The 25992-nt window shown below is 42.4% G+C and overlaps 2 protein-coding genes across 13 annotated transcripts in view; one reads left to right on the plus strand and one right to left on the minus strand.

The window, feature by feature from the left end:
• Positions 1-25144, minus strand: part of tnrc6c2 (trinucleotide repeat containing adaptor 6C2) — a 54973-nt gene extending 29829 nt beyond the window's left edge. Inside the window, exons 1-4 of one of the 2 annotated variants that reach the window (XM_046046866.1) lie at positions 24298-25144; positions 14844-14944; positions 14487-14508; positions 5207-5623 (exon numbers count right to left, since the gene is read on the minus strand). In XM_046046866.1, coding sequence (XP_045902822.1) covers positions 5207-5623; positions 14487-14508; positions 14844-14906 — 502 coding nt within the window. In that variant the 5' untranslated portion in view covers positions 14907-14944; positions 24298-25144. The remainder of the gene's footprint in view (positions 1-5206; positions 5624-14486; positions 14509-14843; positions 14945-24297) is intronic. The other variant, XM_046046867.1, reaches the window with a different exon arrangement.
• The window catches only part of LOC123969463, a 121057-nt gene continuing 119357 nt past the window's right edge, over positions 24293-25992 (plus strand). For 6 of the 11 annotated variants that reach the window (XM_046046890.1, XM_046046882.1, XM_046046881.1 and 3 more), the window contains exons 1-3: positions 24293-24499; positions 24909-25018; positions 25108-25272. In XM_046046890.1, coding sequence (XP_045902846.1) covers positions 24345-24499; positions 24909-25018; positions 25108-25272 — 430 coding nt within the window. In that variant the 5' untranslated portion in view covers positions 24293-24344. The remainder of the gene's footprint in view (positions 24500-24908; positions 25019-25107; positions 25273-25992) is intronic. The other 5 variants (XM_046046889.1, XM_046046884.1, XM_046046891.1 and 2 more) reach the window with 1 other exon arrangement.

A 25992-nucleotide genomic window follows, 5' to 3' on the forward strand; every position in this document is an offset into this window, starting at 1 on the left:
CCACGTTGCACCACAGACTGTCCAGGAGTTGGCGGATGCTCTAGTCCAGGTCTGGGAGGAGATCCCTCAGGAGACCATCTGCCACCTCATCAGGAGCATGCCCAGGCATTGTAGGGAGGTCATACAGGCACGTGGAGGCCACACACACTACTGAACCACATTCTGACTTGTTTTAAGGACATTACATCAAAGTTGGATCGGCCTGTAGTGTGGTTTTCCACTTTGATTTTGAGTGTGACTCCAAATCCAGACCTCCATGGGTTGATAAATTTGATTTCCATTGATAATTTGTGCGATTTTGTTGTCAGTACATTCAACTATGTAAAGAAAGGAGTATTTAATGAGATTATTTCATTCATTCAGATCTAGGAGGTGTTATTTTAGTGTTCCCTTTATTTTTTTGAGCAGTGTATCTGCGAGCCGCCTGTCTGCAGTTAGTCGGCGTGTCTGAAATGATTAAACCAGAGCAGACATGTAAATAAACGTGAGCTGAACAAGAATCTTACACGGCGGTAGCTCAGGCGCTTTTTGTGACGTTGTAGTTGCATTCAACAGCAGTAACTCACTGTATCCTAGACGGCATGATTTATACCAATGGTGGTTAAATGGTTTCACGTAGCTTTGGTTAGAAGAGTGCTGGTAAAGGGAGAAACTAGATGTGAATGTGCTACATTGAAATTATAGCAGATTATGTGTTAAGTGAAATACACGTATGTTTACAGACGGCTGAAAAAGTTGCACCTTCCAATAGCAAATATTTATTGATGTGTAATTGTTTACATGTTCACTTTTTGAGACTAAATCGATTTTATTAACATAATCCATTTAGGAAAAGGTTTTATAGCCCACATACATACCAGCTTTCAATATCGGCCTGTTCTAAGTGTAGTTTATACAGTAAAGGGGTCTACTAACCAAACCATTCTTAAAATCAAAATATCGGCTCATAAATCAGCTCTTTTTCACTTTAATATCGGCATCGGAAATAAACAAGGGAAGAACTTCTGATGATGAGATGATCTGCCATCATAGACATGGGCAGGTAGCCAAGAAATAAATGCCTCCCTTCCCCTTTGAATGAAAGGGTGGTAGGGAGAGATGCAGAAAGTCTGGGGGGAGGGGTTGGCAATTGCAATGTCAAGGTAAAAGTGACATGGCAAGAGAAAACACACAAACAGACTAAGAGAGATGGTCTGGCAATAAATGGATTCTTTAGTTTGACTGTGAGCCTAAGACTACGTTTGGTTTTATCAGAGGGCACTGTGGGGTGACATAACACCAGAACCAGAGCATGAGGGGATGTTTAGTAGTCTTTTGTCCCCAAATGGACCCTCTCCATCTGTCTTTGAAGGGTGCTTTACGCCTACTCGGATCAAAGACGGCATGTACTTGTTTTTCCGGAAGCAGGGATAAAAAATAAATACTGAGGGAATGGTCACAGGAGGGTTTAAAAAGCTCATCATTCATGTCTGTTTACCTCTGCTGAGAGGAGAGAGAAAATAGGAGAGCGAGACCATGGTGACTTCTCCGGTTTCCATGACAGAGGCTGGATTAATGAAGCCACTAGGGGGTTCTCTCTCTTCTGTGCATACGTGTGTGTCACAGCTTCAGCACATGGGGCAATCTATACCTCCTTGGATGCATTAGTGCCAAGTAATCTTGTGATTATTTGATGATTTTAAATCATACAAAAAACATGTCTATCTAAGTGGTAGTTGTTTTTACATCTTAATTTGTTCGTCGTTCATGAGATGGTACTTGGAGTATTACATGTTACTTTTTTTTGTTTTTTTTTACTAAAAGCAACACTCAGTTCCACCTCCACTAAGCATTTCACTTCAATAATACATGCCCCAAAATCCAACTGCTTTACCTGCAAATCAAAAGGGCCCAAATGAAAGGGCCAAGTGTTTTAACAGCACCCAGCAGAGTGCCTTCTGGCTACATGCTCTGTCTGGGTGACCAGCAAACAGCTGGTGAGTTGCAGTTCCCACAGTCTTAAGAGACCCCCACTCTAGCACCTGCTACTGGGGAGCCTGTCTGGACGGCTGCTGGCTGCTCCGGACTACTTAATAGTCCCCAGTCAGCTGGAGAGATGGGGATAGTGGGTGCAACAGAGGGAGGGAGAGGGGACGGGGGGTCTCTGTCTGGTGTTTGGGACAATTAAATGGGGTTCAGAGAGCGTAGGTTACGTGGGAATAGTGTGAATGCCCTTGAATCTAAAGGGGGTTGCCTTTCAGACTTTGGGGATGGGGTGGCGTGTGTGGAAAGCCACAATAGCCTGTAAGAATCTTATACATTGCACAAATTTAATATGGTCTCTAAATTGACATTTGTATGACTTTCCCAAAAGAAAGAAAAGTAACCAAAAACAAAGAGTCAAAAGAAATACATTTAACCACTTTGGGACATTGACCCAATATGACTGCAGCACTGCTGTGTGTGTGTGTGTGTGTATTCCCCTTTAAACTCTGAGCCAGCTGGCCTGCAAGGCACACACAGATCTGAGAGGACACAACTAGGCCAGGCTAGTGTGTTCTTGCAGCTGCACAGCCACTACATCTATGTGCATGTGTTTGCATGTGCACAAGTACAAACATGTTTGTGTTATCCGAGTGAAGGATACATCACATCCCTTTGGACTTCACTAGAGAGGTCAGAAGTGTGTCCTCAAAACAAAGTTCATTCTTTACTTACAGTTACACTGAGGAAGAAAACTTTGTTTCTGTATTTGCAGGCAGGGTACATCAAATTACCCATGAATATAACATGATACTGTGATTTTGATACAAGTTTACAAATTTAGATTTAGAAAAGGCTATACATTATTCTCTTACATTTGATATTGATTTAGTTCTTGACGCCATTTACAAATGTGTAGTCTGGCAATAATACAAGACATGCATAAATGAGGTATTCCATATCCATTTCAGGTCAGTCATATTGCTACAACACAACCACTGCAGCCGGGACTGGTACTTACAAGAGCAAGGCCTGATGTGCTACTATTACTGTTATCTGTGTAAATTTTAAGTTATTTCTCAAGCTCTTCTTCCACAAAAGTAGTGATGTGCTGAGTAAATCTTAGAGTGCAGAACACTAAGTTAAACTACAATGTCCACTCTCTAAATTATGTATGCCAGAATCACTGCAACAACAGGGCCACTAGCTTGAGGCTATTAGCTGAGCAGACAGGAAAGAACAGGCTGTGAAGGGGAAGCCCTCAGGACAAGAACAAGAGGAGAAGGGGGTAGAAACCCAGCCAATAGCTACTCTACCACAGGATGTGTTGTGCTGAGAGGCCTCGGGGAAAACCAGAGTGAGGTAAAGGCCAAACAGGACAACAATAATAAGGACATTATAGGTTAATACACTCGACCAGGGGAGCTCAACTTAGCTGGAGCCAAAAACAGAAATAATATTTTAAATCAAAAGGCTTAGAGGCATTGCTTCTCTTGACGGAGTTAAGCCTGCAGCCAAATTAAAATCCTATCCCACAGCTGAGGAAACCCTGTACTAAACAGCTGAGCACAAAGAGGAAGTTTCAGCTTCTAAACTAATAATCAATAAAAAATGTCCAGGACAACCCAAATCTGTCTCTTATTAATATTTAAATGTAGTTTATGAAATGCTGAAAGAAAACAATTAACTGACATTCACAACATTTTTCATAAAAAGAGCCCCATAAAACTATGCTAGTATATGGACTAGTAAATGAGGCACATCTAGCAAAAAACAAACCCTCACTAACAGGCTCGCAGGCTTTAAGCTTTTGTTTTATGCTGTGATTGGTGGCAAAGGCCCAAATATGAGAACAGCAGCAACTTGACCAGTTGCCTCTGTGACGCAAAGGGCTGTAGTTAGCTAGCTAGCCATGCACCACAGCTGCTGCCAGTTTGTTTACAGAGTGCCCGGTGTTCTCCCAGCAAATCAAAAAAATTAACAGAGAGAAGAGAAGAAGATGCGAGAAGATGCGAGCAGATACGCATGCAAGCTCCTGAACAAATCTGAACATGCAAACACTGTGTTGTATCTTTGCATCTATATATTCAAAACTACACTCTGTTATGTTATAGGATGTGAGATATTTATGTCTGTGTACATTAGTAAGCAGACGGTTATGGTTGCTTTACAGACAGAAAATAAAGAGAAACCTTTAGAAGAATGGGACAATGAGTTCAGGATAACAAGAAACAGCATAATGTCCATAAACTGAGAGAAATACAGTTGTTATAATGATATAAATAACTCATGGCCATCCTTTATAAACATCACTCACTTGCATACAAATACACACAAGCTACCACACAATGAGCACCTTAAGGCAAGTTCAGTATTAGTGATCTTAGAGGCCAACAGTGAGTTCATTAAAAAGCTACCGCTGGCTACAGAGGTCTGAGAGATGTATGTGTTTGTGTGTGTGGTCCTTACAGTCGAAAGCGTGCAGAGGCTGAAACAACTGAACTACATTCTTCTAACTTAGACTAAAATATAGAAATAAGATTTTCCAAGGTTAGAATAGGATAGAATTTGCCGTCATTATTGCCAGCGTAAGTATCGGGAGCCAGACTTGAGCACTCTAACAGCACAGACCTACTTTGGAAACAAGGTACAGCTATCACAATCCTTACAGAAGGCCAAAGAAAGGGAAAAGCAGGGGGAGCAGTCAACTGAAGCCACCTTAGACCTGAGTCTTCAATTTTAATTTGGTTTAATTTAGAAGCTGTATCTTGTCTTTATTTTATACTGACAGGAAGTGAAGGTGTGCTGTTAAACTACAATTATAATTACTATAATTTATTGTGCCTGCAACGCAGTAAAATCAGTCAGTGCTGCTTTGCATACCACTGCATCTGTACCAAGGCAAAGTGAATACAAAATCTATTAATAAAATTCTAAACATTTTACATTTGTCTCACAAAATGTGGGAAAATCAGTGAGAATAACAACGGTTGAAGCAAAATGTTAGATTTGAAAGACAATTTACTAAAGTCATCAAAAGAAATGTCATTAAACATGCAGCCTAAATAGCTAGAATACAACCAACATGCATAAAATCAAACTCAATGACATTTTAAGAATAACAAATTTGCACACAGCCAGCACAAAAGTGTTAACAATAATATAAACAATAAAATAACCCACAAAAAACAATCAGGAATCTATTCCAGGGCAATTTTATTTTTTTTACAGTATTGACACAAACCTGGGTGGCGTTTGCCCGCAGCGGACGTGGCAGAGTTTGGGGTAGCGTTGCTGGTAGTCAAAGAAGAAGAAGAAGAAGAAGAAGAAGAAGAGTAAGATGATGGAGGTGAAGAGGAGGAGGAAGAGGAGGAGGAGAGGGTAAGAGCGCTGAGGGCTCCTGCCGGCAGTGGCTGGCCTCTCTTCAGTAGCTGCTTGTGCTCCTGCTGGCGGAAGCGTGGGGGCACCTCTCTAGGCGGGTAGCGAGCACTGGCAGAGGACAACTGGCACTGCTGCTGAGGGGGAGTCGGGAGTTGGCTACTGGAGGAGGCGCGCTTGCCATTGCCAGAAGAAGAGGAGGTGGAGAGGGGCAGCGTGGGGCTGGCGGGGTGGAGGTGGTGGGGTGGGCCAAGACTGGGCTTAGTGGGAGCAGGCTCTGGCACTGGATGGATATAATACACAGGCATGCACACACACACACAAAGACACATGCGGGTAGCAAGGTATTAATGTTTGGGTTAACTCACTATTAGTCCTTTATGTAACAGAAATTATACTTGGCTGGGCGGGGATTTTACAACTGTTGAAAAAAATAATTGTAGCGTTTTTTTGTCTCTGAACAGTGAGGTTGTCCCTGAGCATTAATCTAGGTTAATTTACTGGTAAGCGCAATTGTGTTTTTTAATGTTGCAATACTATATAAACTGAATGTGTAATTAAAAACCCCCACTTTATCAAGTTATATTCTAGCAGCATGCAGTGGAACAGGAGTGCAGTTAATGATATTCCAGAAGGTATTAATAATTGAATCCCTTTGTCTGCACTCTATGTTGGCATGGACTATCCCTTTAAGTTAACTGCCTCATGCAGCCTTTTGTAGAACATATGTTACGGGCCCAGACACACTTTATGAAAAGGTCATATTTTTTCTGCTGACTGAACACAGACACACAAACACACGCAGACACCTCATTTCCTCTTCATTACACTTTCTTGTTCTTGCCACCCCTCCCCACCATCACACATTCTCACACATACACCTTTCCCTGCTAGTGTGGCCCCAGCCTGACCCCTTTCCCTGTGGTGGCAGTGACCAGCCAGCCGTCTAATTGAGCGTAAGCCTGAAAGGTGTTATTATTAGCAGCAGACCTGGATAGATAGCAACCAAACAGATTGGCTTGGCTAAAGTTTCCTCTCCGGGGTACTGGCATCCTGAAGAGGATGTTGCAGTGTGAGTTTAATCAGAGAAGACACTGAACTACATCAGGTATAGCAGTACTCTACCTTCCCAGCTGCTTTCATACTGACTGCCAATAGCTGATGACTTAAGAGCTACATACAGTTTTGTGCACCATGGTGAATAGAGCTGATGATGTTATTTTCTATAGTCCCTAGATAGGTATGGCTGTTCTAAACAAAAGCTGAGACTGCCTTCACTCAAGGGAGGGCGAGAGAGACACACGTGTGTGGGGGGGAAAAAGATGGCAAGAAACAATGTGTTAATTAAAGCCTTAGTTGATATAGTGTGAAAGTCTGGACTTATTCCTTCAACAGTCCTGTACTGTGTACACACACACACACACACACACACACACACGCACACGAGCAGAGGTATTCACCCTGCCTGCCAAGAGCTTGTCTATAAGCACAGCTAAGAGAGGCACTCTCAGTGAGCACAAAACTAATCCAGGTGGCTGCCTTACACATAGAAACAGCAGCGATATATAGGGAACTTGAATTTGCTTTAACACAGACATATTCAAAATACAACTCCAACACATGGAGAGAACTGAGGGGGAGGGGGGCTGCCCTCCTCCAGCAGTGTCTGGCTGGCTTGGAACTGCAGCTGGTGACGCACATCACCGATTAAATTCAGCTCGGCCCGCCTGACTCTGCCTCGACCAATCAGACAGCAAGAAGGTGAAAACAAGCTGCCCTGCCTCCTTTCCTTTTGGTCCTCCCCACTCCAATGCTTGGCTTTCTGCCTCTTTCAATCTCCTTCTCCACCTTTGCATATCTTCTTTCTGACATCACAGCTGCACAACAGTACTTCTGTCATTACGAAGGTGTTCCTTTTTAATCTTTTGTCCGTCTTATTTGCCAAATCTTTTCAATTCATAAAAGAGAAACTTGCTAAAGGAACTTTGTGAGGTTCCAATTACAATTTGGTCAAGAAGACACATATGAGAGTTACTCAGTCAGCTATCATTTCTGCTGCCAGTCTGGTACAGGAAGCAGAAGAACCCAGGAGACAGACAAACTAGTCCCTTAGCTCAAGCATGCCTCAAAAACACCCTGCTTCATACAGCCTGTGTTTGTGTTGTTGTAGTAACACGGGTGTATCCATGCTGCAACTCCCTTATGTTGCAGATGACCACATCTAATTTCTCCTGTACAATGACATATTCAGAAGCACGCTGTGACAAACCTCTTCAATTACACTATTCTATGCTTGCAAAGAAGCTACAAGGATCTGTGATTTTTCCAGAAAGGTGCTGCTATGATACTATCCAGCTGGATAATATGTAAAATGAATGTTCTCCTGAGAAGGAAGGGATGTGACACACACACACACACCTGAGACCACTAAAAAATGGCAGTCTCAATGTGAAGAGGTGAGAAGAATAGTATGTGTGAAAGACACTGCTCCCGCCTGCCCTGAACAAATGCATATATAGATTTGCAGAGACATGTCTTATTTTGAGGAGAGATCTTTTCTTAATCTATGATGGATGGGTAAGTGCTGATCTTCTGTGAGGAGGCAATGCAATCCACACAGAAGATCAGTGAAGTTGCAGGTTTATTGCATTTGAACTCAACTGAACTCATCTCAATGACTAACAGCTTTGCTGGGTTTCTCTGCTTATTAAGCCCTTACTGTAGGTGAAGTTTCTTTCTATAAATACCAGTCAACAGCTTCTAATATAAAACATTTTATAAATATTTATTCACTGCACTCTTTTCAATATATCTACTAACAGAGGACATTTCAATTTGATGACGATCAGGGGCTCACTTAAATGATTAATAATCAGCCTCTGACCACGAAAGTGAAGATTCCTTGACTACAAGCTACCTGTCCAACCACCTTAGACATTGGTAACTTTCAGATATCATCTTGATAAAAAAAAACAACAACTATGCAAATAGACAAAAACATGTAAAAAAGACAAATAAGAAACATAAATAGTATTATTATTGCTATTATGCAGTTACAGCAATGAAAGTTATGAGAGTTGTGCTTTGAAAACCAAATTTAGACATTTATTTGATGGTGGCCTTGGTACCTCTAATTGAAGTTGACAAGGAGAGCCAATTAAATAAGCATTTGTATCAAGTGCATTGTAAATTCCATTAAACCTTCCAGCTGAGGCGCTCTCTACAACCTTACACCAAACTTTTAATTACAGCCCTTCTTCACACTAAATGGTTAATTACACACAATGAGAGAGAGTAAGGGAAAGAGCAATGGTTTAAGAAGACAGTTAAGTGAGCATAGATGAAGACAAAAAAAAAAGCATACAAGACAGAGGGAAATTCATAAAGGGAGTTGAAAATCCATGAACAAGGCGTAATGGGCATGAAGGTAGGGTATCGGTTATTGTAAAGAACAACAGTGATTGGTTCCCAGAGCCTAGTGCCAGGCAGCGCAGGTTCCCACATCTCTTCTGTCTATTGTCTGCAGAGCCACTTCATTACGCAGCCATGTTTAAAAAAGGGGGGAGGGATGGATATAACACACAGGCCTATATGCCCTGCACAATGGCGCATTTCTTAATCCAATAAAAGCTTTGAAGAAAGGAAGGTAAGATAAAATACAGTGTGTTTTCAAAGTGGGTTTACATCTGTGTGTACGACAAATTTAAACATGCTGCTTTTCAAGTGGTTTTATATGGGTGCAGACTTTTGTGCATCAATGTTTTCTTTCAGCTCATCAAAGCAAGCTAAAGAAAAGAAGCATCCCCATGCCTTAGTGAAAAATGTGAAACAAGGGCCACTTTTTTCTAAGAAACTGGATCAAAACAATATGGAGGCAGGGTTCGCCGGGTATATGAAGTGCACACACTGTAAACAACACGTGTTTGGAATGAGTTCACGGTTCTCTATATCACACCTCTCACTTCCATTCTCTATACATGCAGATACGGGATCCTTACTTATTTCAACACCAATATGATTGCTTACTCTTTCCAGGGAAGTAGCTAAGCATTACACAACTTAATGCTTTTAAGTCTACAATCCACTAAAATGGTTCCTATCTTCTCTCTGACCTGGAAAAGTCACCGCAGATACTGGCGAATAAACATTTTTAATAATAAAATGAAATAAGACTTGGCCATTTTGATACGGTAACCAAGAGGACCTTTTAGTAGACAGAAAGAAGAAGTCAAATGTATGCGTGTTTATGCGCACAAGGGAGGGTCAAGTGGGTGTGTTTCTATGAGAGCCCATCTGTCAGTATTAGTAGACAAAAACACCCTCACTCACAAAATAGAGGAACATTTTCTCACCCCTCACCATTCCTATAATGGGCCGTTGCTATAGGGACTGACAGTTGCCTAACACACCTCCATTTTGCCTCTTGTGACCCCCTGTGCCTCCTGTGACCTCTTTCCATACCACGCCTCTTCCGCCGTCTCTCTCTCTAATTAATGCCCCCACCCCTTCTCCATGCCAAGAATTTTTTCTCTTGCTCCAGTCACAGTTGTTCATCTCAGCTATGCCTCTCTGGCCAGTTTTTATTGGATTATGAGCTGCCCCAAGAAACCCTTTTCGCTTTTAGCCATAAAAGTAGCTAACCAATTCTCTGAGCAAAGAGCTTTAAAAGGATCATACTACACCCCCTGTCTGAGGTCAGTGCCTGAGGGCAACATCTGCCTGAAAACACATGTCTTTTAAATTTGATAGAAATGTAGCATGATGGCATCTTAAACTTTTTAAGGCCGACGCCCACATGACAAATGTGGCTCCCACTGGCAGAGTCCATAGTCAAACCTGAAACACAGTAGGCAACTGGAGGACTCATTTGCAGTACAAATGTGAATTTCTCATCCGTTATATGTCAATATGACTAATATCCCAAGGCATTATAACCTTACGCTAAACACAAATTATAGAAGCAATCTCATAAGATCAAATCCAAATGGTAGAGTAACATGGTGTCTGGACATTTTTGTTTTATCTGCTATGGTCTGCTGTTTCAAAATGGCCTGAGGGAAGAGCAAGGGGAGCCCCTTATGCAGACATACAGGCAGTCTTACAGATGCATATGTGTGTGTGAATATCTTGGCCTCAAAGCACAGACTGAACTGTCCTTCAGATCAGCTGTGCTACATCCTATCAATCTTCCTGGTATTTGACATGAAGCAGCTCAATGTTGGGGGAAGAAATGATGGGGGTGGGGCATGAGTAACATAATGGGCTTTCTTGACAGCAGCTTGGGAGTGATCATACAACATGAACACACAGAGAGGAAAGCATTGTTTGAGTTTGTGCACCCCTGTTGTTTCCTATCTCTCTGCCCCTGTCTCTCCCTCCATCCCTCACTCTCCTCTAGCACTTGACATGCATGCGGGGTGAGCACACAGGAGGTTGAGGAAAAAAACAATTATGCTCGGCAGTCATAAATCCACAGGATGTAATTCACAAGCTATTCACCATTAATTCTTTGAGTGTTTAGAAATGTGGTTAACAGAAAAGAATAGAAGCCTAAATGCTAAAGTAAATTAGTCCCCAATTAGATTGCGATTCATGAAATTCCCTTTCCAAAGTGTTGACGCAATTAATAGCATGTGAAATTGCAAATTAATCCAGTACAGAATTGTACGACACACTCGTGTTTATGTGCGTCCCTCGCCACTTTGAAAAATATAATGCTGTTATCACCGTGTAAATATGTTTCTCCTCAGATGTGGTCACTGGTGCCGAGCATGTCGAGGGGTGAGATGAGACAGGGGGAAGAAACTGGGGAAGGAGGAAAGTTAGGGACGAGGCAGTGACAGGCATTACATTTGTTCTCTAACCTTTCAGCAGTGAAAAGTGCATGAGCAGCAAAAACGGAGATTGCGGATTTTCTGATTATCAGGTTGTGGGAATGCAACAGACGCACTGTGGTATTACTGTGACTTTCTGTGCCTGTGTAGCCACTTGTTCCATGAATTGCATTTGTGTAACTTTCTGCTTGAGCCATGTTTTCTCATAACTTCAATAATATTTGTGTGTGTTTGTTCATATTGAGCTACAATGGCTTGTATATTATTGCCTTTGATGTTTTGCAATTCCATAATATGCGCATTTGCTTCACAGAATAGATTGAAAGACTACAAGTCACTGTAGGGAAGAAAGTGCATCTTTTAATATGACTGTTGGCAACTAGAAACACACATCTGCAGCTCAACAGATATGCTCGCTCTTCATGCACTCCTGTGCGTGTGTGTGGTCCAGGCATGTGCATGTTTTTGCCAAGGTTGGTAGGTATGTGTAGCAGTCAAACTGGCTGATTGTGATTGCAGTGGTGGCAGAGATTGTGATGAAGCTGCGTGTGTGCTGGGGGTAAATAATCAGCATCCTTCTGAGGTAATGGGGACTGGGAGGGAGGAAAGGTGGGAGGGCCCTGCATCAGAGGTCCAGTTTGTGTGTGTGGGGGAGGTGGGTTGGGGCAGTGGGACACTGCCTCCTGGAACCCTGTGTTTGGAGAAGCTCCATGCCTAATGGGGGGCAGAGAAGTTAATTCCACTGCGCCAAAGCTTTATCTCATTTTCATACATATGAATGCGCCAGGCCGAGATCGATTACCGCAAACAAATTGAAATGCTTGGGACCGAGGAGGCCTGCAGAGAGTGGAAAGCAGAAAGAGGAGCATGGGGGGAGGTGGTGTGCATGTGTCTATGAATTTCTGAGAGTTTATAAGGAAGGCAGAATTCACCGATATGGATGGAAAAACACAAATCACCACCGCATACAAATTTTCTCTCCTCCTATATATACACACACACACACACACACCTATTATTTAGTGTCATGCAGTAAAACTCAACTACTTCCGGTTGATGCCACCTTCCTTTTAAAATATATTGCAGGAGGTTATGAGCAAAACTCAGAGGTCCTGGTGGCTCACTGAACGATTAGTCTTCAAAGAGGCCCTCTTTCCCACTACTTTCTTGATCTTTCTGTCTGCACGAGTACCCACTACATACACACAATCAGTTTCTCATTCTATGTCCCTAATTCTCTCCATCTCTCATTAAACATACCATAAAATAAATGTCCATGTCATTAGTCCCCTTCTATATTAGCATCGTCATTGACTCCCAACAGTCATCTTTGGCACTCGTCTTAAGTGTCCACTGCTTCATTACTTTCTTTTCTGCCTTTACTTCTTTCATTTTTGCTTTTATCTGGCCCCAGAACGCCCTGTTAGACTTCTTCCTCTCCTTTTCTTCCTCCTCCTTCTTAGCTCTGCCCCTGTCTATGGGCCTCTCTCACATACAGAGCTTCAATATTTCCACTCTGACTCTCAGCATTTCCTTCGCCACTCCTGCCAGCAAACACTTGGTATGAGCATACACGGTAGTCAGAAAGTGTTAGGGCTGTGATACCCTCTTCATTGTTTTGGCTCAAATCCAGCATGCAGAGGCCCTAACTTTGAGTGCATGGCATGTATTGTTGCCCACATAATCCTTTGGGTGTTGTGGAGTGCCACCATCTCACAACCACAGACCTCTCCTAGCTCCTGGTCCAGTCCATCAGGTTAAATTCTAGATGTAACAAAAATTCAGCAGGCATTTTTCAGTGCCCAGTGTAAATGAATGGTCAAGTGATATGCGTTTCCAGGCGTGCAGACTGGAAGGAGATTATTTCTGAAATGTTGCTAAAAACACTCATGTGTACGGAGATCGTTTTTTTATTTTATTTTAAATTGCCGTTTTATAATGAAAACGTAGTAGGGTGAACCAGAGTGTGAAGCAGGCAGTTCGTGGAAAAGAGCATTCACGCTCAATGAATCTGCCATGTGTAAATAAGCCGCACACAATTAAATAAGCTTGTTCCCTAAAGACTATTTTTGGACAAGTGTATTGTACTTACAGATTACGTCAATCATAATAATCTTTTCTCTGAAAAAGCATGTCCACTCAAGCACAAGAACAGCAGCATTAAATGCTTCTTCAAATCAGAAGCAGCTAGCTTTGTGCAGAGGCTGTGAAAATTGGTCAACAGGCCAAGCTCACAGTCAGGGCAATGGAGGCTAATAAAACTGACAGGTCATAGTTCAAGGCAAGCTGGGGTGACCTCTGTTGAAGCCCAACAGTTCCACACAGATGGCCAAGCTGCTGCTCAAGATGGGGGAGGACAGGGACCAACAGACACACTAGGAGGATTTAAAAGGTAGACACCTTGCTCAAATTCTGTGCAATCACCCAAACACCAATCGTGTAATAACAAAACTGATTTCAAGCATTTTGCATTAACTACATCATGCATCAAGTGTAAATGCAGGAATAACACCACAGTGGTGCTAGGTGAAAAGACAACATAGCAGGATTGCTATGCGTGATAATTAGCACTGGCCAAAAGTCCTGCCACTAACTCTGGACTATAAATCTATTCATAAGCCAAAAACATACAAATCAAATGATCACAGGTCTTTATAAATCTCTTGCCACAACAACACACGAATCAAATAAATGTCTTTGTCACTGGGACAATTCAGAGCAGCAGAGGCAAAACAATGTATTTTGTAAATATTTCCCATGAAAATAAAGCTAATTTTACAGCAATACACTGAGAAAATCTATTTTAGCATCTTCAGAGAACACCAAGGTCACACGAGGACACTGTTCTTTCAGTTCCACTCTCTCTGCATTTCAGCTAAACTCCATGCCCTTCTTTTATTCCACTCCCCCTCTCCCTTTCTCATCTACCCCATCCCCCTACCCACACCACACTCTGTGTGCTGTCTGGGCGCCCTCACGCTTCACTGCCTGGTGCTATGGGCGTACTGGGCGTCACTCTGCATCACCCTGCATTAGACTCCACTGTATTTGCTCTGCTCTGTGCGTGTGCATGTGTGTGAGTCTGAGAACAGGGAGTCAAACGGCACAATTGTGCATGCATGTGCAAACCGTGCGTGTCCATCTGTGTACAAGGACCCTAAATGCTATCTGTGTATAATACGTGTATAATATGTGTGTACCTTTACGGGCCATGTGTTAATCAGAGCTGATTAATGTATATCAGTGGTTGGAATGCTGTTTTAGAAGAAGAGGCAGATGGGAGGGTGCGGATTACTTGTTCATGACACTCACCTTTGGGTTTCTGATCAGCAGCCTGTAATGAAAGAGAGAAATGGACTTAGGTGAGGGTGGTGTTTAGCAATGATTCAAAACTGTAAATAAATCAAAAGTGTTATGACAAAAAGGAAAAGGGATAGTGTTACTGAGTAAAGTGATCCAATCTTTACAAATCAGCCAAAGCTCTTGATTTTATTAAAAGCTATTGATTAGAAAAGACTGGAGGTTTAAAAAAAAAAAAAAAAAAAAAAGCACTAAATGTATAACCCAGACACACAGAGCCAATTTAAGTGCCTAATACTAGACTCAAAAGAAATATGCATAGTTTCTTGAATAGTGTTGTGCGAACATGTGCATCATTTTCACCTTCACCTTTTTCTGAGCGACGTCCGTCTTGGTCTTTTCTTCTTGTTTTTTCTTTTTCTTTTCTTCCATCAAATGGTTCTCTTTCCTCTGTTGCTAGCTTCTCTCAGCTGTCCAACGAGAGAGACAAAGAGTAATGAGTGAAACATGAAGGAAAAGATCACACACTTATGGCATTCAAGCACAATGACATTTTCTACACACACAAAAAAAAAAAAAAGATTCACATTCCACGTAAAAAAAATGTTTGCGTGCACAAACGTGCATACACATGCACACACAATGAGTATAAACTTTCAACCCCTTCCTTCTGATCCATGTGTAAGTCACAGCCAAAGTGCACTCATCACATCCACAATCACTTTGTACAAAAATCATGCTTAAAAACGGAAAAGGAGAATGAAAGGAAAGGAAAATGACAAGAAAAAAGGCACACGTAAGTTAGAGTGAGAGATAAAGACAGTAGGAGACAGAGAGAGTCAACAGTGCAAGTGAATGCCAGTGTTAAAAGGTTGGTTTAAAGGCAGCAGCAAATGGCAAGAAAATAAAAAGGCAAGCGATTAAAAGGACAACAATGCAAAGGCCAACAGACTGACAGAATAAGACACAAAGCCTTTTTTACAGTTCTGTTTCCAGTGGGCGTGAGTCAAACTAGCTAGATAGCTAGCCTGAGGGCCAGGGAAACTAAGTGCTTCATTTCAGTCTGTATTTCCTTTGGCTCAGCTTTAGTGACAGCTCCTGGAAACTATTAGAGGTATGAGCTGGGCCATAGGGACCGAATCTGTGTGTGTTAAGTCTTCACTAAGTGCACCTATAGTGAATCTATAATACAGCACTATGTCATATCAAATCAATGATACCACTCTCTTAAATGTGCAAATACACTCAATCATATCCGTCTAAAATAATGGCCTATTCCTATTTGCTGGCCATTCTGCAAAGAGTTGTGTACACATGCACACACGCCTGCCTTGTACAATAAGCCATTGTGCTTCACCCTCAAGAACTGGACAAGAACATGGCTTTCTTTCAAAGACTGTCCCACTGCTTAAGAGATCTGTGGAAATTCGCTGCAAACTCAACAACAGAGTTTCACGAAAAGAAGAACTATCCTCATACTGCAAAAATGTACTTTCAGTCAATCTGCCTTTTCTACTAAAGCCACACAAGAAAGAAACTCCATGCCAGCAAATATTAGAGAACTCTCAATTTATTTGTTGTTCAGTTATAACTTGGACAAATTTAGATTAGTTTTTTTAATCAGTTTGATCATCTTGCCTAATAGCTAAATGATGATATTCAAATGCGGTCTGACAATTCATCATTCAAAGTAATTTATGAAACTAAAATATCAAACATTTTCTGGTTCAATCTTCACAAATGTGAGAATATGCTGCTTTTTTGTGCTGCTTGTTTATATTATTGTGAATTTAAAAGCATGGGATATTAGACTGTTCATCAGACAAAACAAGCAAATTCAATGGCATTTTTTTCTATTTTCAGACACTTTTATTCAATTAGTTGAAGGAAAAAAAGACAAATTAATCAATAATGAAAATGAAAATTGGAAGCCCTAATGTCCAATTAATGTGTACTATCCCTGACAAGTAAACTAAAAACAAAATTTTCCTACATGGAGCTTGGATATGAATCAAAATCTGAATGTATGAATGAATCATAACGCTCAGAAGATTAATGAAAGACCTGCATCCCACAGTGCTGCCCATTGGCAGGGGGAGGAGGCTGTCAATCAAAAAGACAGGAGAGGCCTCACAGAGACTGTCTGATGGCGTGGTAATATCTTTATGGCAGTAAGGGAGAGAGAGAGAAAGAAAGAACGAAAGAAAGAAGAGTTAGACATACTGCTGGGGCAGAGAGAGATGGAGGAAGAGAGACATTGAACACTATTGTCAACAGTGAGTTCAGAGCCAAACCTTGAGGAAGACTGCCAGACTAGAGGCCATAGCAGCACGGTAAAATGAAAGAAAGGAGATATTCCTAAATTACTTTCCCCCCCTCCTCCATCTGGATTTTCTCTTCCTCATTCCCTGTTCGACCCCTCATTGCTCGCTAATGCGCTCTCCCACTCTCTCTTAGATTCACACACACACACACACACACACTCCTTTTTTTCATACTGAGGAGTCTGTGTGTGTGTGTGTCATTGTGCTATCTCAGCAGCTAGGGGAAAGCAACCCTCAGGTGTGTGTGTGTGTGTGTGTGTGTGTGTGTGTGTGTGTGCGCGCGCGCGCGCACATGCATTCAGATAATGCTATGCAGTATGTACAGTATATGTGCAGTAGTTTATTCATCTCTTCCAGTATCTGAAAACACACAACCTAAACCTGAACACCTCAGTTTCTTAAATTCCTAGCAAGCCACCCAAAATTCTTTAACACCAAGAAGTAGAAAGGACAGGATGTAGGGCTGGGGCACAGTGACAGCATGCAAGCAGAGAGAGGGGTGCAGGACATGAGGGGGAAGAAAGTGGCTTTTGATATCAACTCTGTATGGTAGCTTTTTGTTTTTTTACCATGAGTTGCTAGTGACAGGGCCTCTCTACTACAGCTGACCGTAACATCCTAGTAGTCTTTACCCTCCAGACGATAGTAGATATACCCTATCTGGTTACTTATGCTGCTGCTGTCACAGAGGACGACAAGAAATTAGGGTCGGGGAAATCCTGGTAGGGGGTTCAAGTGCTACACAACCACCGCCTCACCGGCACAATGATATGCATTTATTATCTATCTTATTTCATATGTCTTAATTCACCATGGAAAGCTTACAGTTAAACAGTTGTTTTGTTTTTGTCTTTTGAACTGATGTAGTCAATGCCAAAATTAGCTTCACTTCTGACCTCCGCTGCCCTGACATATATACTTACCTGTCTCTCCCTGTCTCCCGCCCTCTCACTCAGTCAGTATTGCTGACACCAGCAACTCCACAGCACTGACCCGGGGTGTCTCTGTGCTGCCTTACAGCATCAGGTTTACCCTCGCTGGCAGTATGACACTGCAATTAGTCAAATGCGTCCTGTTTTAAGGTTACTGACCTACATGGCCACAGTGTGTCATTCAGTCTTCTCTTACATTAAAAGGGGCTTAGATCACCTAACCTGGTCTGTTGGTCAAAAATTAGCTTCAATGCGCAAGCTAACATTTTTTTCCCCCCTCATCCAACTATCAGTAATACAATATAAAATCTCTGCTGGACCACATACAAGCCAGGGTCTTTGGCGTTTCCCATGACATTTATAAAGCAACTCTACAGGAAATACCACATGACTTTTTCCTCCTCCTATCTTCAGTTCTGACCTATTCAGTGATCCTACATTTACTCAGTGGCTTTTCTTTAAGAATACAGAGAAGGAAAACATCCCAAGTCTCAGTAACTGGGGCAGCTGGGAAATCGTGAAGAAATTGCATGGTGAGGCAGTATCCTCTCTTCCTGCGCTGCACAAAAACAGTGCCATATCCTGGGACTATAGGGCTAAGCTATTAAAGAAGGAGGCATGACAACAAGAACACACTGTACAGGAATGAAGGGGCTGAAAACTCACAACACAAACCTAGTCACACAAAAACACACAAGGTAGCTTGATGTACACAGGCGGGAGGCAGCTTGTCTGATGCCTGTCTTTTTCCGCCAGGTATGCAGAAGAGAGGGAGGTGGGAGGAGGAGAAGACGAAGGAGAGATTGGGGGGGAAAAAACAGGCGGAGGATGAAAGCAGACACAGAGCAACACCAATTAAAAACGACAGCCGCCGGAGAAGCAGACAGGCCGCAGAGAGAAAGAAGAGAGACTATGGTGGAAGAGGGAAACGACAGAACAAATCCTCACTGGAGAAATGGAGGAGTTGGGAAAAAACTGAAGAGAGCACTATTGAGGCTGGCAGACAAGGAGAAACAGTGGGACAAGGAGTGGAGGAAAGGCACTTAAATAACCTTGGACCTTGATCGCAAGTATCTGCGGAGATGCAGGGAGAAAATGAGGGGTGAGATGGAAAACCATGCGAGGGTGATTGAAAAAGAGAATAAGGGGAAGGGGAGTAAAGGGAGCTGCGCTCATGTGAAGACTGAGGAAGACAAAGGAGGAGAGGCACCGAAAAAAAACTTGAAAAGGGAAAGAGCTGCAAGGAAAGCATGCAGCTCCACGTGTTTTGAACGGCTGTCAAATCAACCAAGCACCGATTGCAGGAGGAGGGGGAGAGGAGGAAGGAGGAAGAAGAAGAGAGACTTTCCTCTTTCAGCAAAAAAGTGATGGTCAGGTTGTGGCCAAGAAATGTGGTAAATTCACTCTCCACCAACATTACCATTCAGCCAGCCACCCATTTCTGTGGCATTAGAAAAGCCACAGGGCTCTCCTGAGCCTTATTACACGGAACATTATCATGACAACCCTTACCTGGGGAATAATTCCTCAAATCCTGCCACTGCTGCAACAGACCTCAACTACTCTCCACAAGTGTGTGTGGGTGTGTGTCTGTGTTTACTCGACCTGGGAGGCTTGAGGAAAACAAGCATGTAAATTCCACAGTTGATAAGCAGCATTAACAATGTTGTTGTTGGTGGGTGTTTCCATCCCTCAGCCACACTAACAGTCTCACTGGCTGCTTGGTTTGTAAGCATTCTGCACATACCAGCTTTGTTTTCAGCAGGTGGAGAGGGTGGTTTGAAAATACACAACACACTTTCTTGCTACCAGACTAAACTTGCTCAGTGGTAGTTATTGGAATCTGTAGACAAGGGGAGTGACTGAGGGCGAACGGGTGGGTGGAGAGCGGCGATGAAGGAGGACACAAGACGGAGAAAGAAAGGCAAAGAATCCAATAGTGAGAGAGTCAGACCTGCGCTATAAATAACAGCTTTGAGGTTTGCCTCCAGAAAATTAGCTCCCAGTGTCTTGGCTGCCTCCTCTGCCAAGTCAATATGAAACTTTAACACGATGGCAGCTCATTAAATAGGAAAACAGCACAATGCACAAGACCAAGCAGGCCTGCTCCCTGCCAGCACCACAGCTAAAGCTGAAGAAGCTGTCAAGCTGAGCATGTTGGTGTATGTGTTTTTGCTTATGACTGCTTTGTGTTTATGAGAATATGTGGTGGTCCATTTTCTGCATGTGCCTGCATATTTTGCACAGTTGTTTTAATCTGTGTACCCGTCTGGCAGCTTAGAGGCTGTGAGGTGAATCCCTGTCTACAGGTCTGGATAGTTATGAAGTGCTATTAGCATTAATACAATGGCTTTCTATTGACGTCAACGGTTTATTAAAGCAATGTTGTGTAATGAAGAGGGTTCAGGAAACGTGGAAACAGGGTTAAGAATAAATTGCAACTGCTTGCTTTTGTGGATCCCTTAACTGATGTTTGGGAGGTTGGGAGGAGTTGGACATAAGTAGGGTCTGAGAATGGTCTTTATCTTCTGTTTCAAATACTTCCACCAAACTGTCAAAACCAGAGGAGCCTAGCTGTTAACACTGTATGCAAAAAACACAGCCCATGAAAGAGAGACAGATGTCTGGTGCTTATTTGTAGTAAGGAGGACAGAGAGCAAGAAAAGAAAAAGCAGAGAGATGTAAGTGACAGCTCCCTCTATGACGTGGGGATGACAACACGAAACACAGAGATACCATCTCTACATCTTTAAGAATGATGACGTTTGCATCCTCAGATACCCTGTGGCTTAATTAATATGAATCAGACTATGCCAAACTCCACTGTTAAAACAGATCTGCCCACAAGAAATTCTATTCTGTAATTCAACTAGGTCACAACAACTCAAACTTCACAAGAAATGTTTTGTTGATAGTTGGATTGAACTGCTGAAAATTAAGTCAAATGTGCTCTAACAATCAAAATACACAAAGTAAAAGTAAACACTTGAACTTCATTGACTGTACTCAAGTTGATAATAAGGCAATAAAACCGTCCAGACAGCAAACAAATGACCTGAGTTTATTAGCCTAAGCCATGGCCCCAGCATACGGGGAGGCTGAACATGCTAGTGCTATAGCTTTAACTGGGGGCCTTCAAAGTGTTATAGGGGCCTAAGACCTTTTACATAATGAGCAAGGCTATCTAATATTGGTTTAAAGCAGGAAAAAGGGAACCCCGTTGGTTAGATATCCTGCATATGCCCATCTCCTTCTCTTCACGTCTCTCCAATTAGCCGACAGGGAGCAGAGGGAAGCACCCACCAAACTTCGGCACACTGCACATTCCCCTGGACCCCTGCCAACACTTACAGCTAGCAGTTTGCCGGTTTCAGCTTCGCCTCCCCCACCCCACTGCGTCCATGGCGGCCTGGCTTACCCCCGGTGGGCCTCCTAAGCCCCTGCCCCCTCCCTTAGCATACAACTTGAACAAGAAAGAGTGGGTTACACAGACAACCCCCCCACAACTCTCCTATATGTTTCATGCAAAAGCTCTGTGTATGACATAATACACATGAGTTGAACTTCTGTTTGTCTTTGTATTACTATTATTCATTGTATAAAAGGTGAACGCAGCTTCCAGTATTACACACTTCGCAATCTGGAAATGTCGGATTTACGGCTGGTAGCACTAGAGAACAATATTGTGACAATCGTAACATGGGATCACTGTCTCATACCAAAGCAGATCAGTGTCAGACCTGTGGTGAGACCCCTCAGAAACCCTGAGTTCAAGGGTTAAAGATTTTCAGGGTGATGCCCATCCAATCAAGGATACTACAACTATTTCTGGATTTCTGGCTATCGTTACTACTGCATCACCACAGCCCAATGCAAGACCCTCGCTGGTTCTTTCATGTACATAAACACTCCTCATTTAGTACAATGGCGACACTAATCACAACAGCCTGGCAAGTCTTTATACTGGCCTCCTGGACTTCAAAATAGCTTTCCATAGAGCAGAGGAAGAGGGCAATGGTTTTTGGCAGCCTCCAATTGAATCCAGCTGATTCTACTGTCAACACCTCCCTATGGGAGCAGCACGCTGCGGCAGTGTTAAGCGTGTTATCTATCAGGACTGTCCCAGTAGTTTGAAAAGCCTCATAATCACAGGCTCAGTAACTACCACGGTCAGGACTGGGTTATGGTCAATAATGGGGGAAAGGGACTGACAACACAAGCCACTTCTCCAAAGCACAACTAAGGGTTTTCCTTTTAAACAAATGACTCTGCCCCTTCAGAGATAAAGGGCTGCACATGGAGTTAGTGCCAGGGTTTGTCCTCATGGCTTTGTTACAATACACTAATCAAAACAATGTCTAGATGCCAACAGCCTACAGCCTGCCTGGTTGGATCCAGAGCCAAGTCTGGGCCCCAGTGAGAGACTAAATTTTTTACTTTTTTTCTCTTCTATTTTTCCTATCAGTGCTCCCAGTGGATAATTTATGCATTCCTTTCATGTTGAATAAAAAGCCACGTCTTCAATACTCTACTAGGCAGACTCAACATTTGTAAGAAGTTTAAAAAAGGAGAAGCATAGCTAACATCTTCATTGCAACATAACAAGTCTTGCCTCGGGGTAACCCCAGTACTGGTGAGCTAATGCCCAGACACCCCCCCAATTTGCCCTGGTGCCCTTAAGATGAGCCACATACTGTGTGGTAACTATAGCACTAAAGCAGTTGCATCTGGGAAGAGTCTAACTGTAAGGTTACTCTTACCAGGTTTACGGTCTTTGTTTTCTCCCTATTCACTGGTTTTACATACAAACCATGCAACATCTATGCACAGCCACCCCCTTAGTGCATGCTCTTCTGCCTTTTGCAATGGTGGGCGTGCATATGGGAGGACCCTTGACCCTGGGTAAGAACAGGGCTCTGTGTGTGTCTGTCTGAATCAGCTGGGTGTCTATGGCATGCAAGAGGCAGCTCACGACCTGATTAACAACTGCAGGGCATTAACCAACTGCCAGGGCTTTGAGCGTGACATAAATGGTCACACACACTCCCATGGCTAAAAAAAAAAAAAATAACACAAACAAAATTCCAAGTGTGCTTTCACTGGTCAATTCTGACACAAAATCAGCAACAACACGTTTACATTCCAAGACATGGCACGGACATACGCAGAAATGTGTATGTACAAATACACACAAATAAATACCCGAACAGTCTTCCTTTCCGATGGCAAACGTGTATGTGTACGCGCATTTTTCATTTCATCACCTCACTGGTGTGTGACGATAGAGATAAGACAGTAGTGACAGAGATGTCAGAGGGAGAGGTTTTTTTTTATTTTTTATTTTTTTTTTTTTTTTAAATTGAACGGGAAATTATGTACTTCAATTAAGACATGCAGAGGAGATATTAAAAGCTATACTCCAGTGCCTGGGGACAGGATGCAGGAAGGGGGAATGCAATGGAAGGCGACAGTTCAATCAGAATCACTGGCTTTCTCACCGAGCAGGAGGGGTGGAGGAAAAGAGGGAAGAGAGACAGGACGGCTATGTTTAATAATGTACTTGGAATTAGTGTAGCGGAATGTACAATAGTGAGCAAGACACATGATGTGATACAGCTACAGAATGAACCAAAGACTAAAGAGGAGCGCCAACAGAACAATTGGGATTAAATCTAAGAATGTGCTTCTGTCAGACTGAGAAACACTACAGCTATAAATGTGCAGGTACACAACACCTAACAAAATTATACAGCACAGCTTTGTCAACAATCAACCTATAAAATCATACTGTGTGATATATATAAAAAAAAACTTTAGGACACCAGTACCTTTTAATAACTACCGAAACACTGAAAAAGGCAAGGCAGTCCTCTCAGTCAGTTCCAGAAACCATCACATTACAAGCTCACATGTAGGAATGTGTTCCAGTCCACTCAGCCAATCATGAAAGAGCTATGATATAACACTAAAGTTCCCAACATTTTCATTCCATGTCCCTTCAAATAAACACACACTAAATGTAGTCATCCACAGCATAATGGATACCCAAACGCAGCACATGGGAGAATACCTGTGATCAGTCAGTCTATGGGTTTCTCATCACATAAAACAGGATTTCTAATTTTGCAGGGGACCCCCTTAAAACCCCCCTGGGAGCTCACAAAGCAGACTAATGTTTCTCCCTTCAACATAATAACAGTTTTATTTCTGTGGATATACAACAAAAATACTGTTAAGAAACAACTAAACGGTGGCACCACAAATAAGCACAGATAAGTGTTAATGGATGTTTTAATTATGTGGCACTTGAGATTGCTTGCTATATTACTAACGTTGTAGTTGTAACTGGGCTGAAATGAGATAACGTTATATCATGGAGACGGGAGGTAATGCTCTGAAAAATAACGTTGTGATATTTTAAGCTACTTTGCTCGTTTACCTAATATTACAGCTGACTTCTGTCAGATTTCTCCTCTTGCCGCTGCGATTATGATTTTCAAAACACTGCCCAGTAATGACATTCACCAATGTATCACACGAGAGCAACGCTATGCATCTGAAACTTACCTTGCGTTAACCACGGATTTGGCAGCTTTCGGTGAGAGAGTCGGTGCATGGCAGAAAAAATATGCAGAAAAGCATTCTCCGATGTCTTTTCTAAAGTTACCCGTAAAGAGATGGAGCAGAGATTCAGTCGCAATCGAAGTCAGACTTGGCAGAGAACGTTAAGCCGACTGCTGCTGAAGCAGCTTGGTGACAAGATACCGAGGTAAACAACGGCTACTCAGCCAGATATACACACAGCAAGTACGGTTATTTATGCTTTAGGCAAAACAAAAACATTTAAAAAATATGCAGTGAAATTACACTCGTCGAGAAAAAAAAAAAACAGTTTGTTAAAACGCCACGATATAATGGGGGCGGGGAGGGGACCGAAGCACCACTAACAACAAAAAAAAAATAATAACGAATAAAAATTACTTTTAAACGCAGCTGTATAATGTGAGCTAACGTTGACGCTGGTTGACGTTTTTGGTCGTCGACTGTTGAGAAATCAGGCAGTTTTCGTTAAAAAAAAAAAAATAAAAGCGCAGATGAGTTCTCCCGTGTAGGAACAAGCCGACGGCCAGCCAGCCAGCCAACTTGTTTTAAAGTGCAAAATAAATGTTTTTGTTTAGGTCGCCAGCTGGGCGACTAGCGACAGGCTGGCTACCGCAAATGCAAAGTGAGAAACGACTCCGAGGAAATACATTCTGTGTGGATCCAGACAGCGTAGCGGACAGTCATGGTAGGCGTTCAGTGAGCTCTCGTTGACAGTGGTCTCGCAGCCATTTTGTTCAAACTAACAACACTGCAGTCTCCCCCTCCTCCTCCCAGATAGCAGACAGACCAGGAAGTGGCTCCAGATACGTCACTCTCGGCCAACCAAAACACAAGAGGATAACTCCGCCCTCCGGCCTCCGGCCCGTCCTCCCACGTTCTCCACACCTCCAAGCAGCTACAGAGGATGGGCAGGCTCAGGCTCAGGCTCATATTTCCAAGGTAATTGCTAAAGCATGCAGTAGCATGCAGCAAAAACTGTCTGTGCGCTTAAAAAAGAAATAAATGTGAAGCTGTTATGGATTTTGGGAGGATGACATTATAGACAGCGAAACGTAAACCATATGAAATTCAATTGTAATGTCCTAGAAGAAATATGCTTGGAGAAAGCACAGGCTACTATAATTAATTACTATGTAAAATATCACAGTTTATGTTCTTTTAATTATTACATACATTAAGTATTATGTACTTTTGCTTTGAGCAGAGAAATTATTTAGATCCATTACTGCACTAATCAGTATACTGAATGGATCAATGAGTAGGCTAACATAAAAGGTGTCACTTGTGGTGACAAATGCACAAAGAATCATCACAGTTCCCCTGAGCCCTAGCTGTTTAGCATCCTTTAACTCATTGTTTTGGTTTTATGGCCCACAACTGTATTGTTTTGGTTCACTTGCACCGCTCCCATCAGCATCATTTCAGACACATCAGGCAATGTTGTGTTTACAGCTTGTTGCGGTGCCCCTGATTGGTCAAAAATAAATTAATGCAGCTTTCAGTAAAAGGACCGATACCTTGATCATTACAAGTAGAAGTAAAACATGATTACTAATGCATCAACATGCAAGCCATATTTTAATGTTGCTTTAAACTGAATTTTAATCAATATCAATGCATCATATTTATATATATATATTGTGGAGTAGGAGTATAAAG

Source organism: Micropterus dolomieu, linkage group LG04 (assembly GCF_021292245.1).
Source record: "Micropterus dolomieu isolate WLL.071019.BEF.003 ecotype Adirondacks linkage group LG04, ASM2129224v1, whole genome shotgun sequence".
In the NCBI taxonomy this organism is placed as follows: domain Eukaryota; kingdom Metazoa; phylum Chordata; class Actinopteri; order Centrarchiformes; family Centrarchidae; genus Micropterus; species Micropterus dolomieu.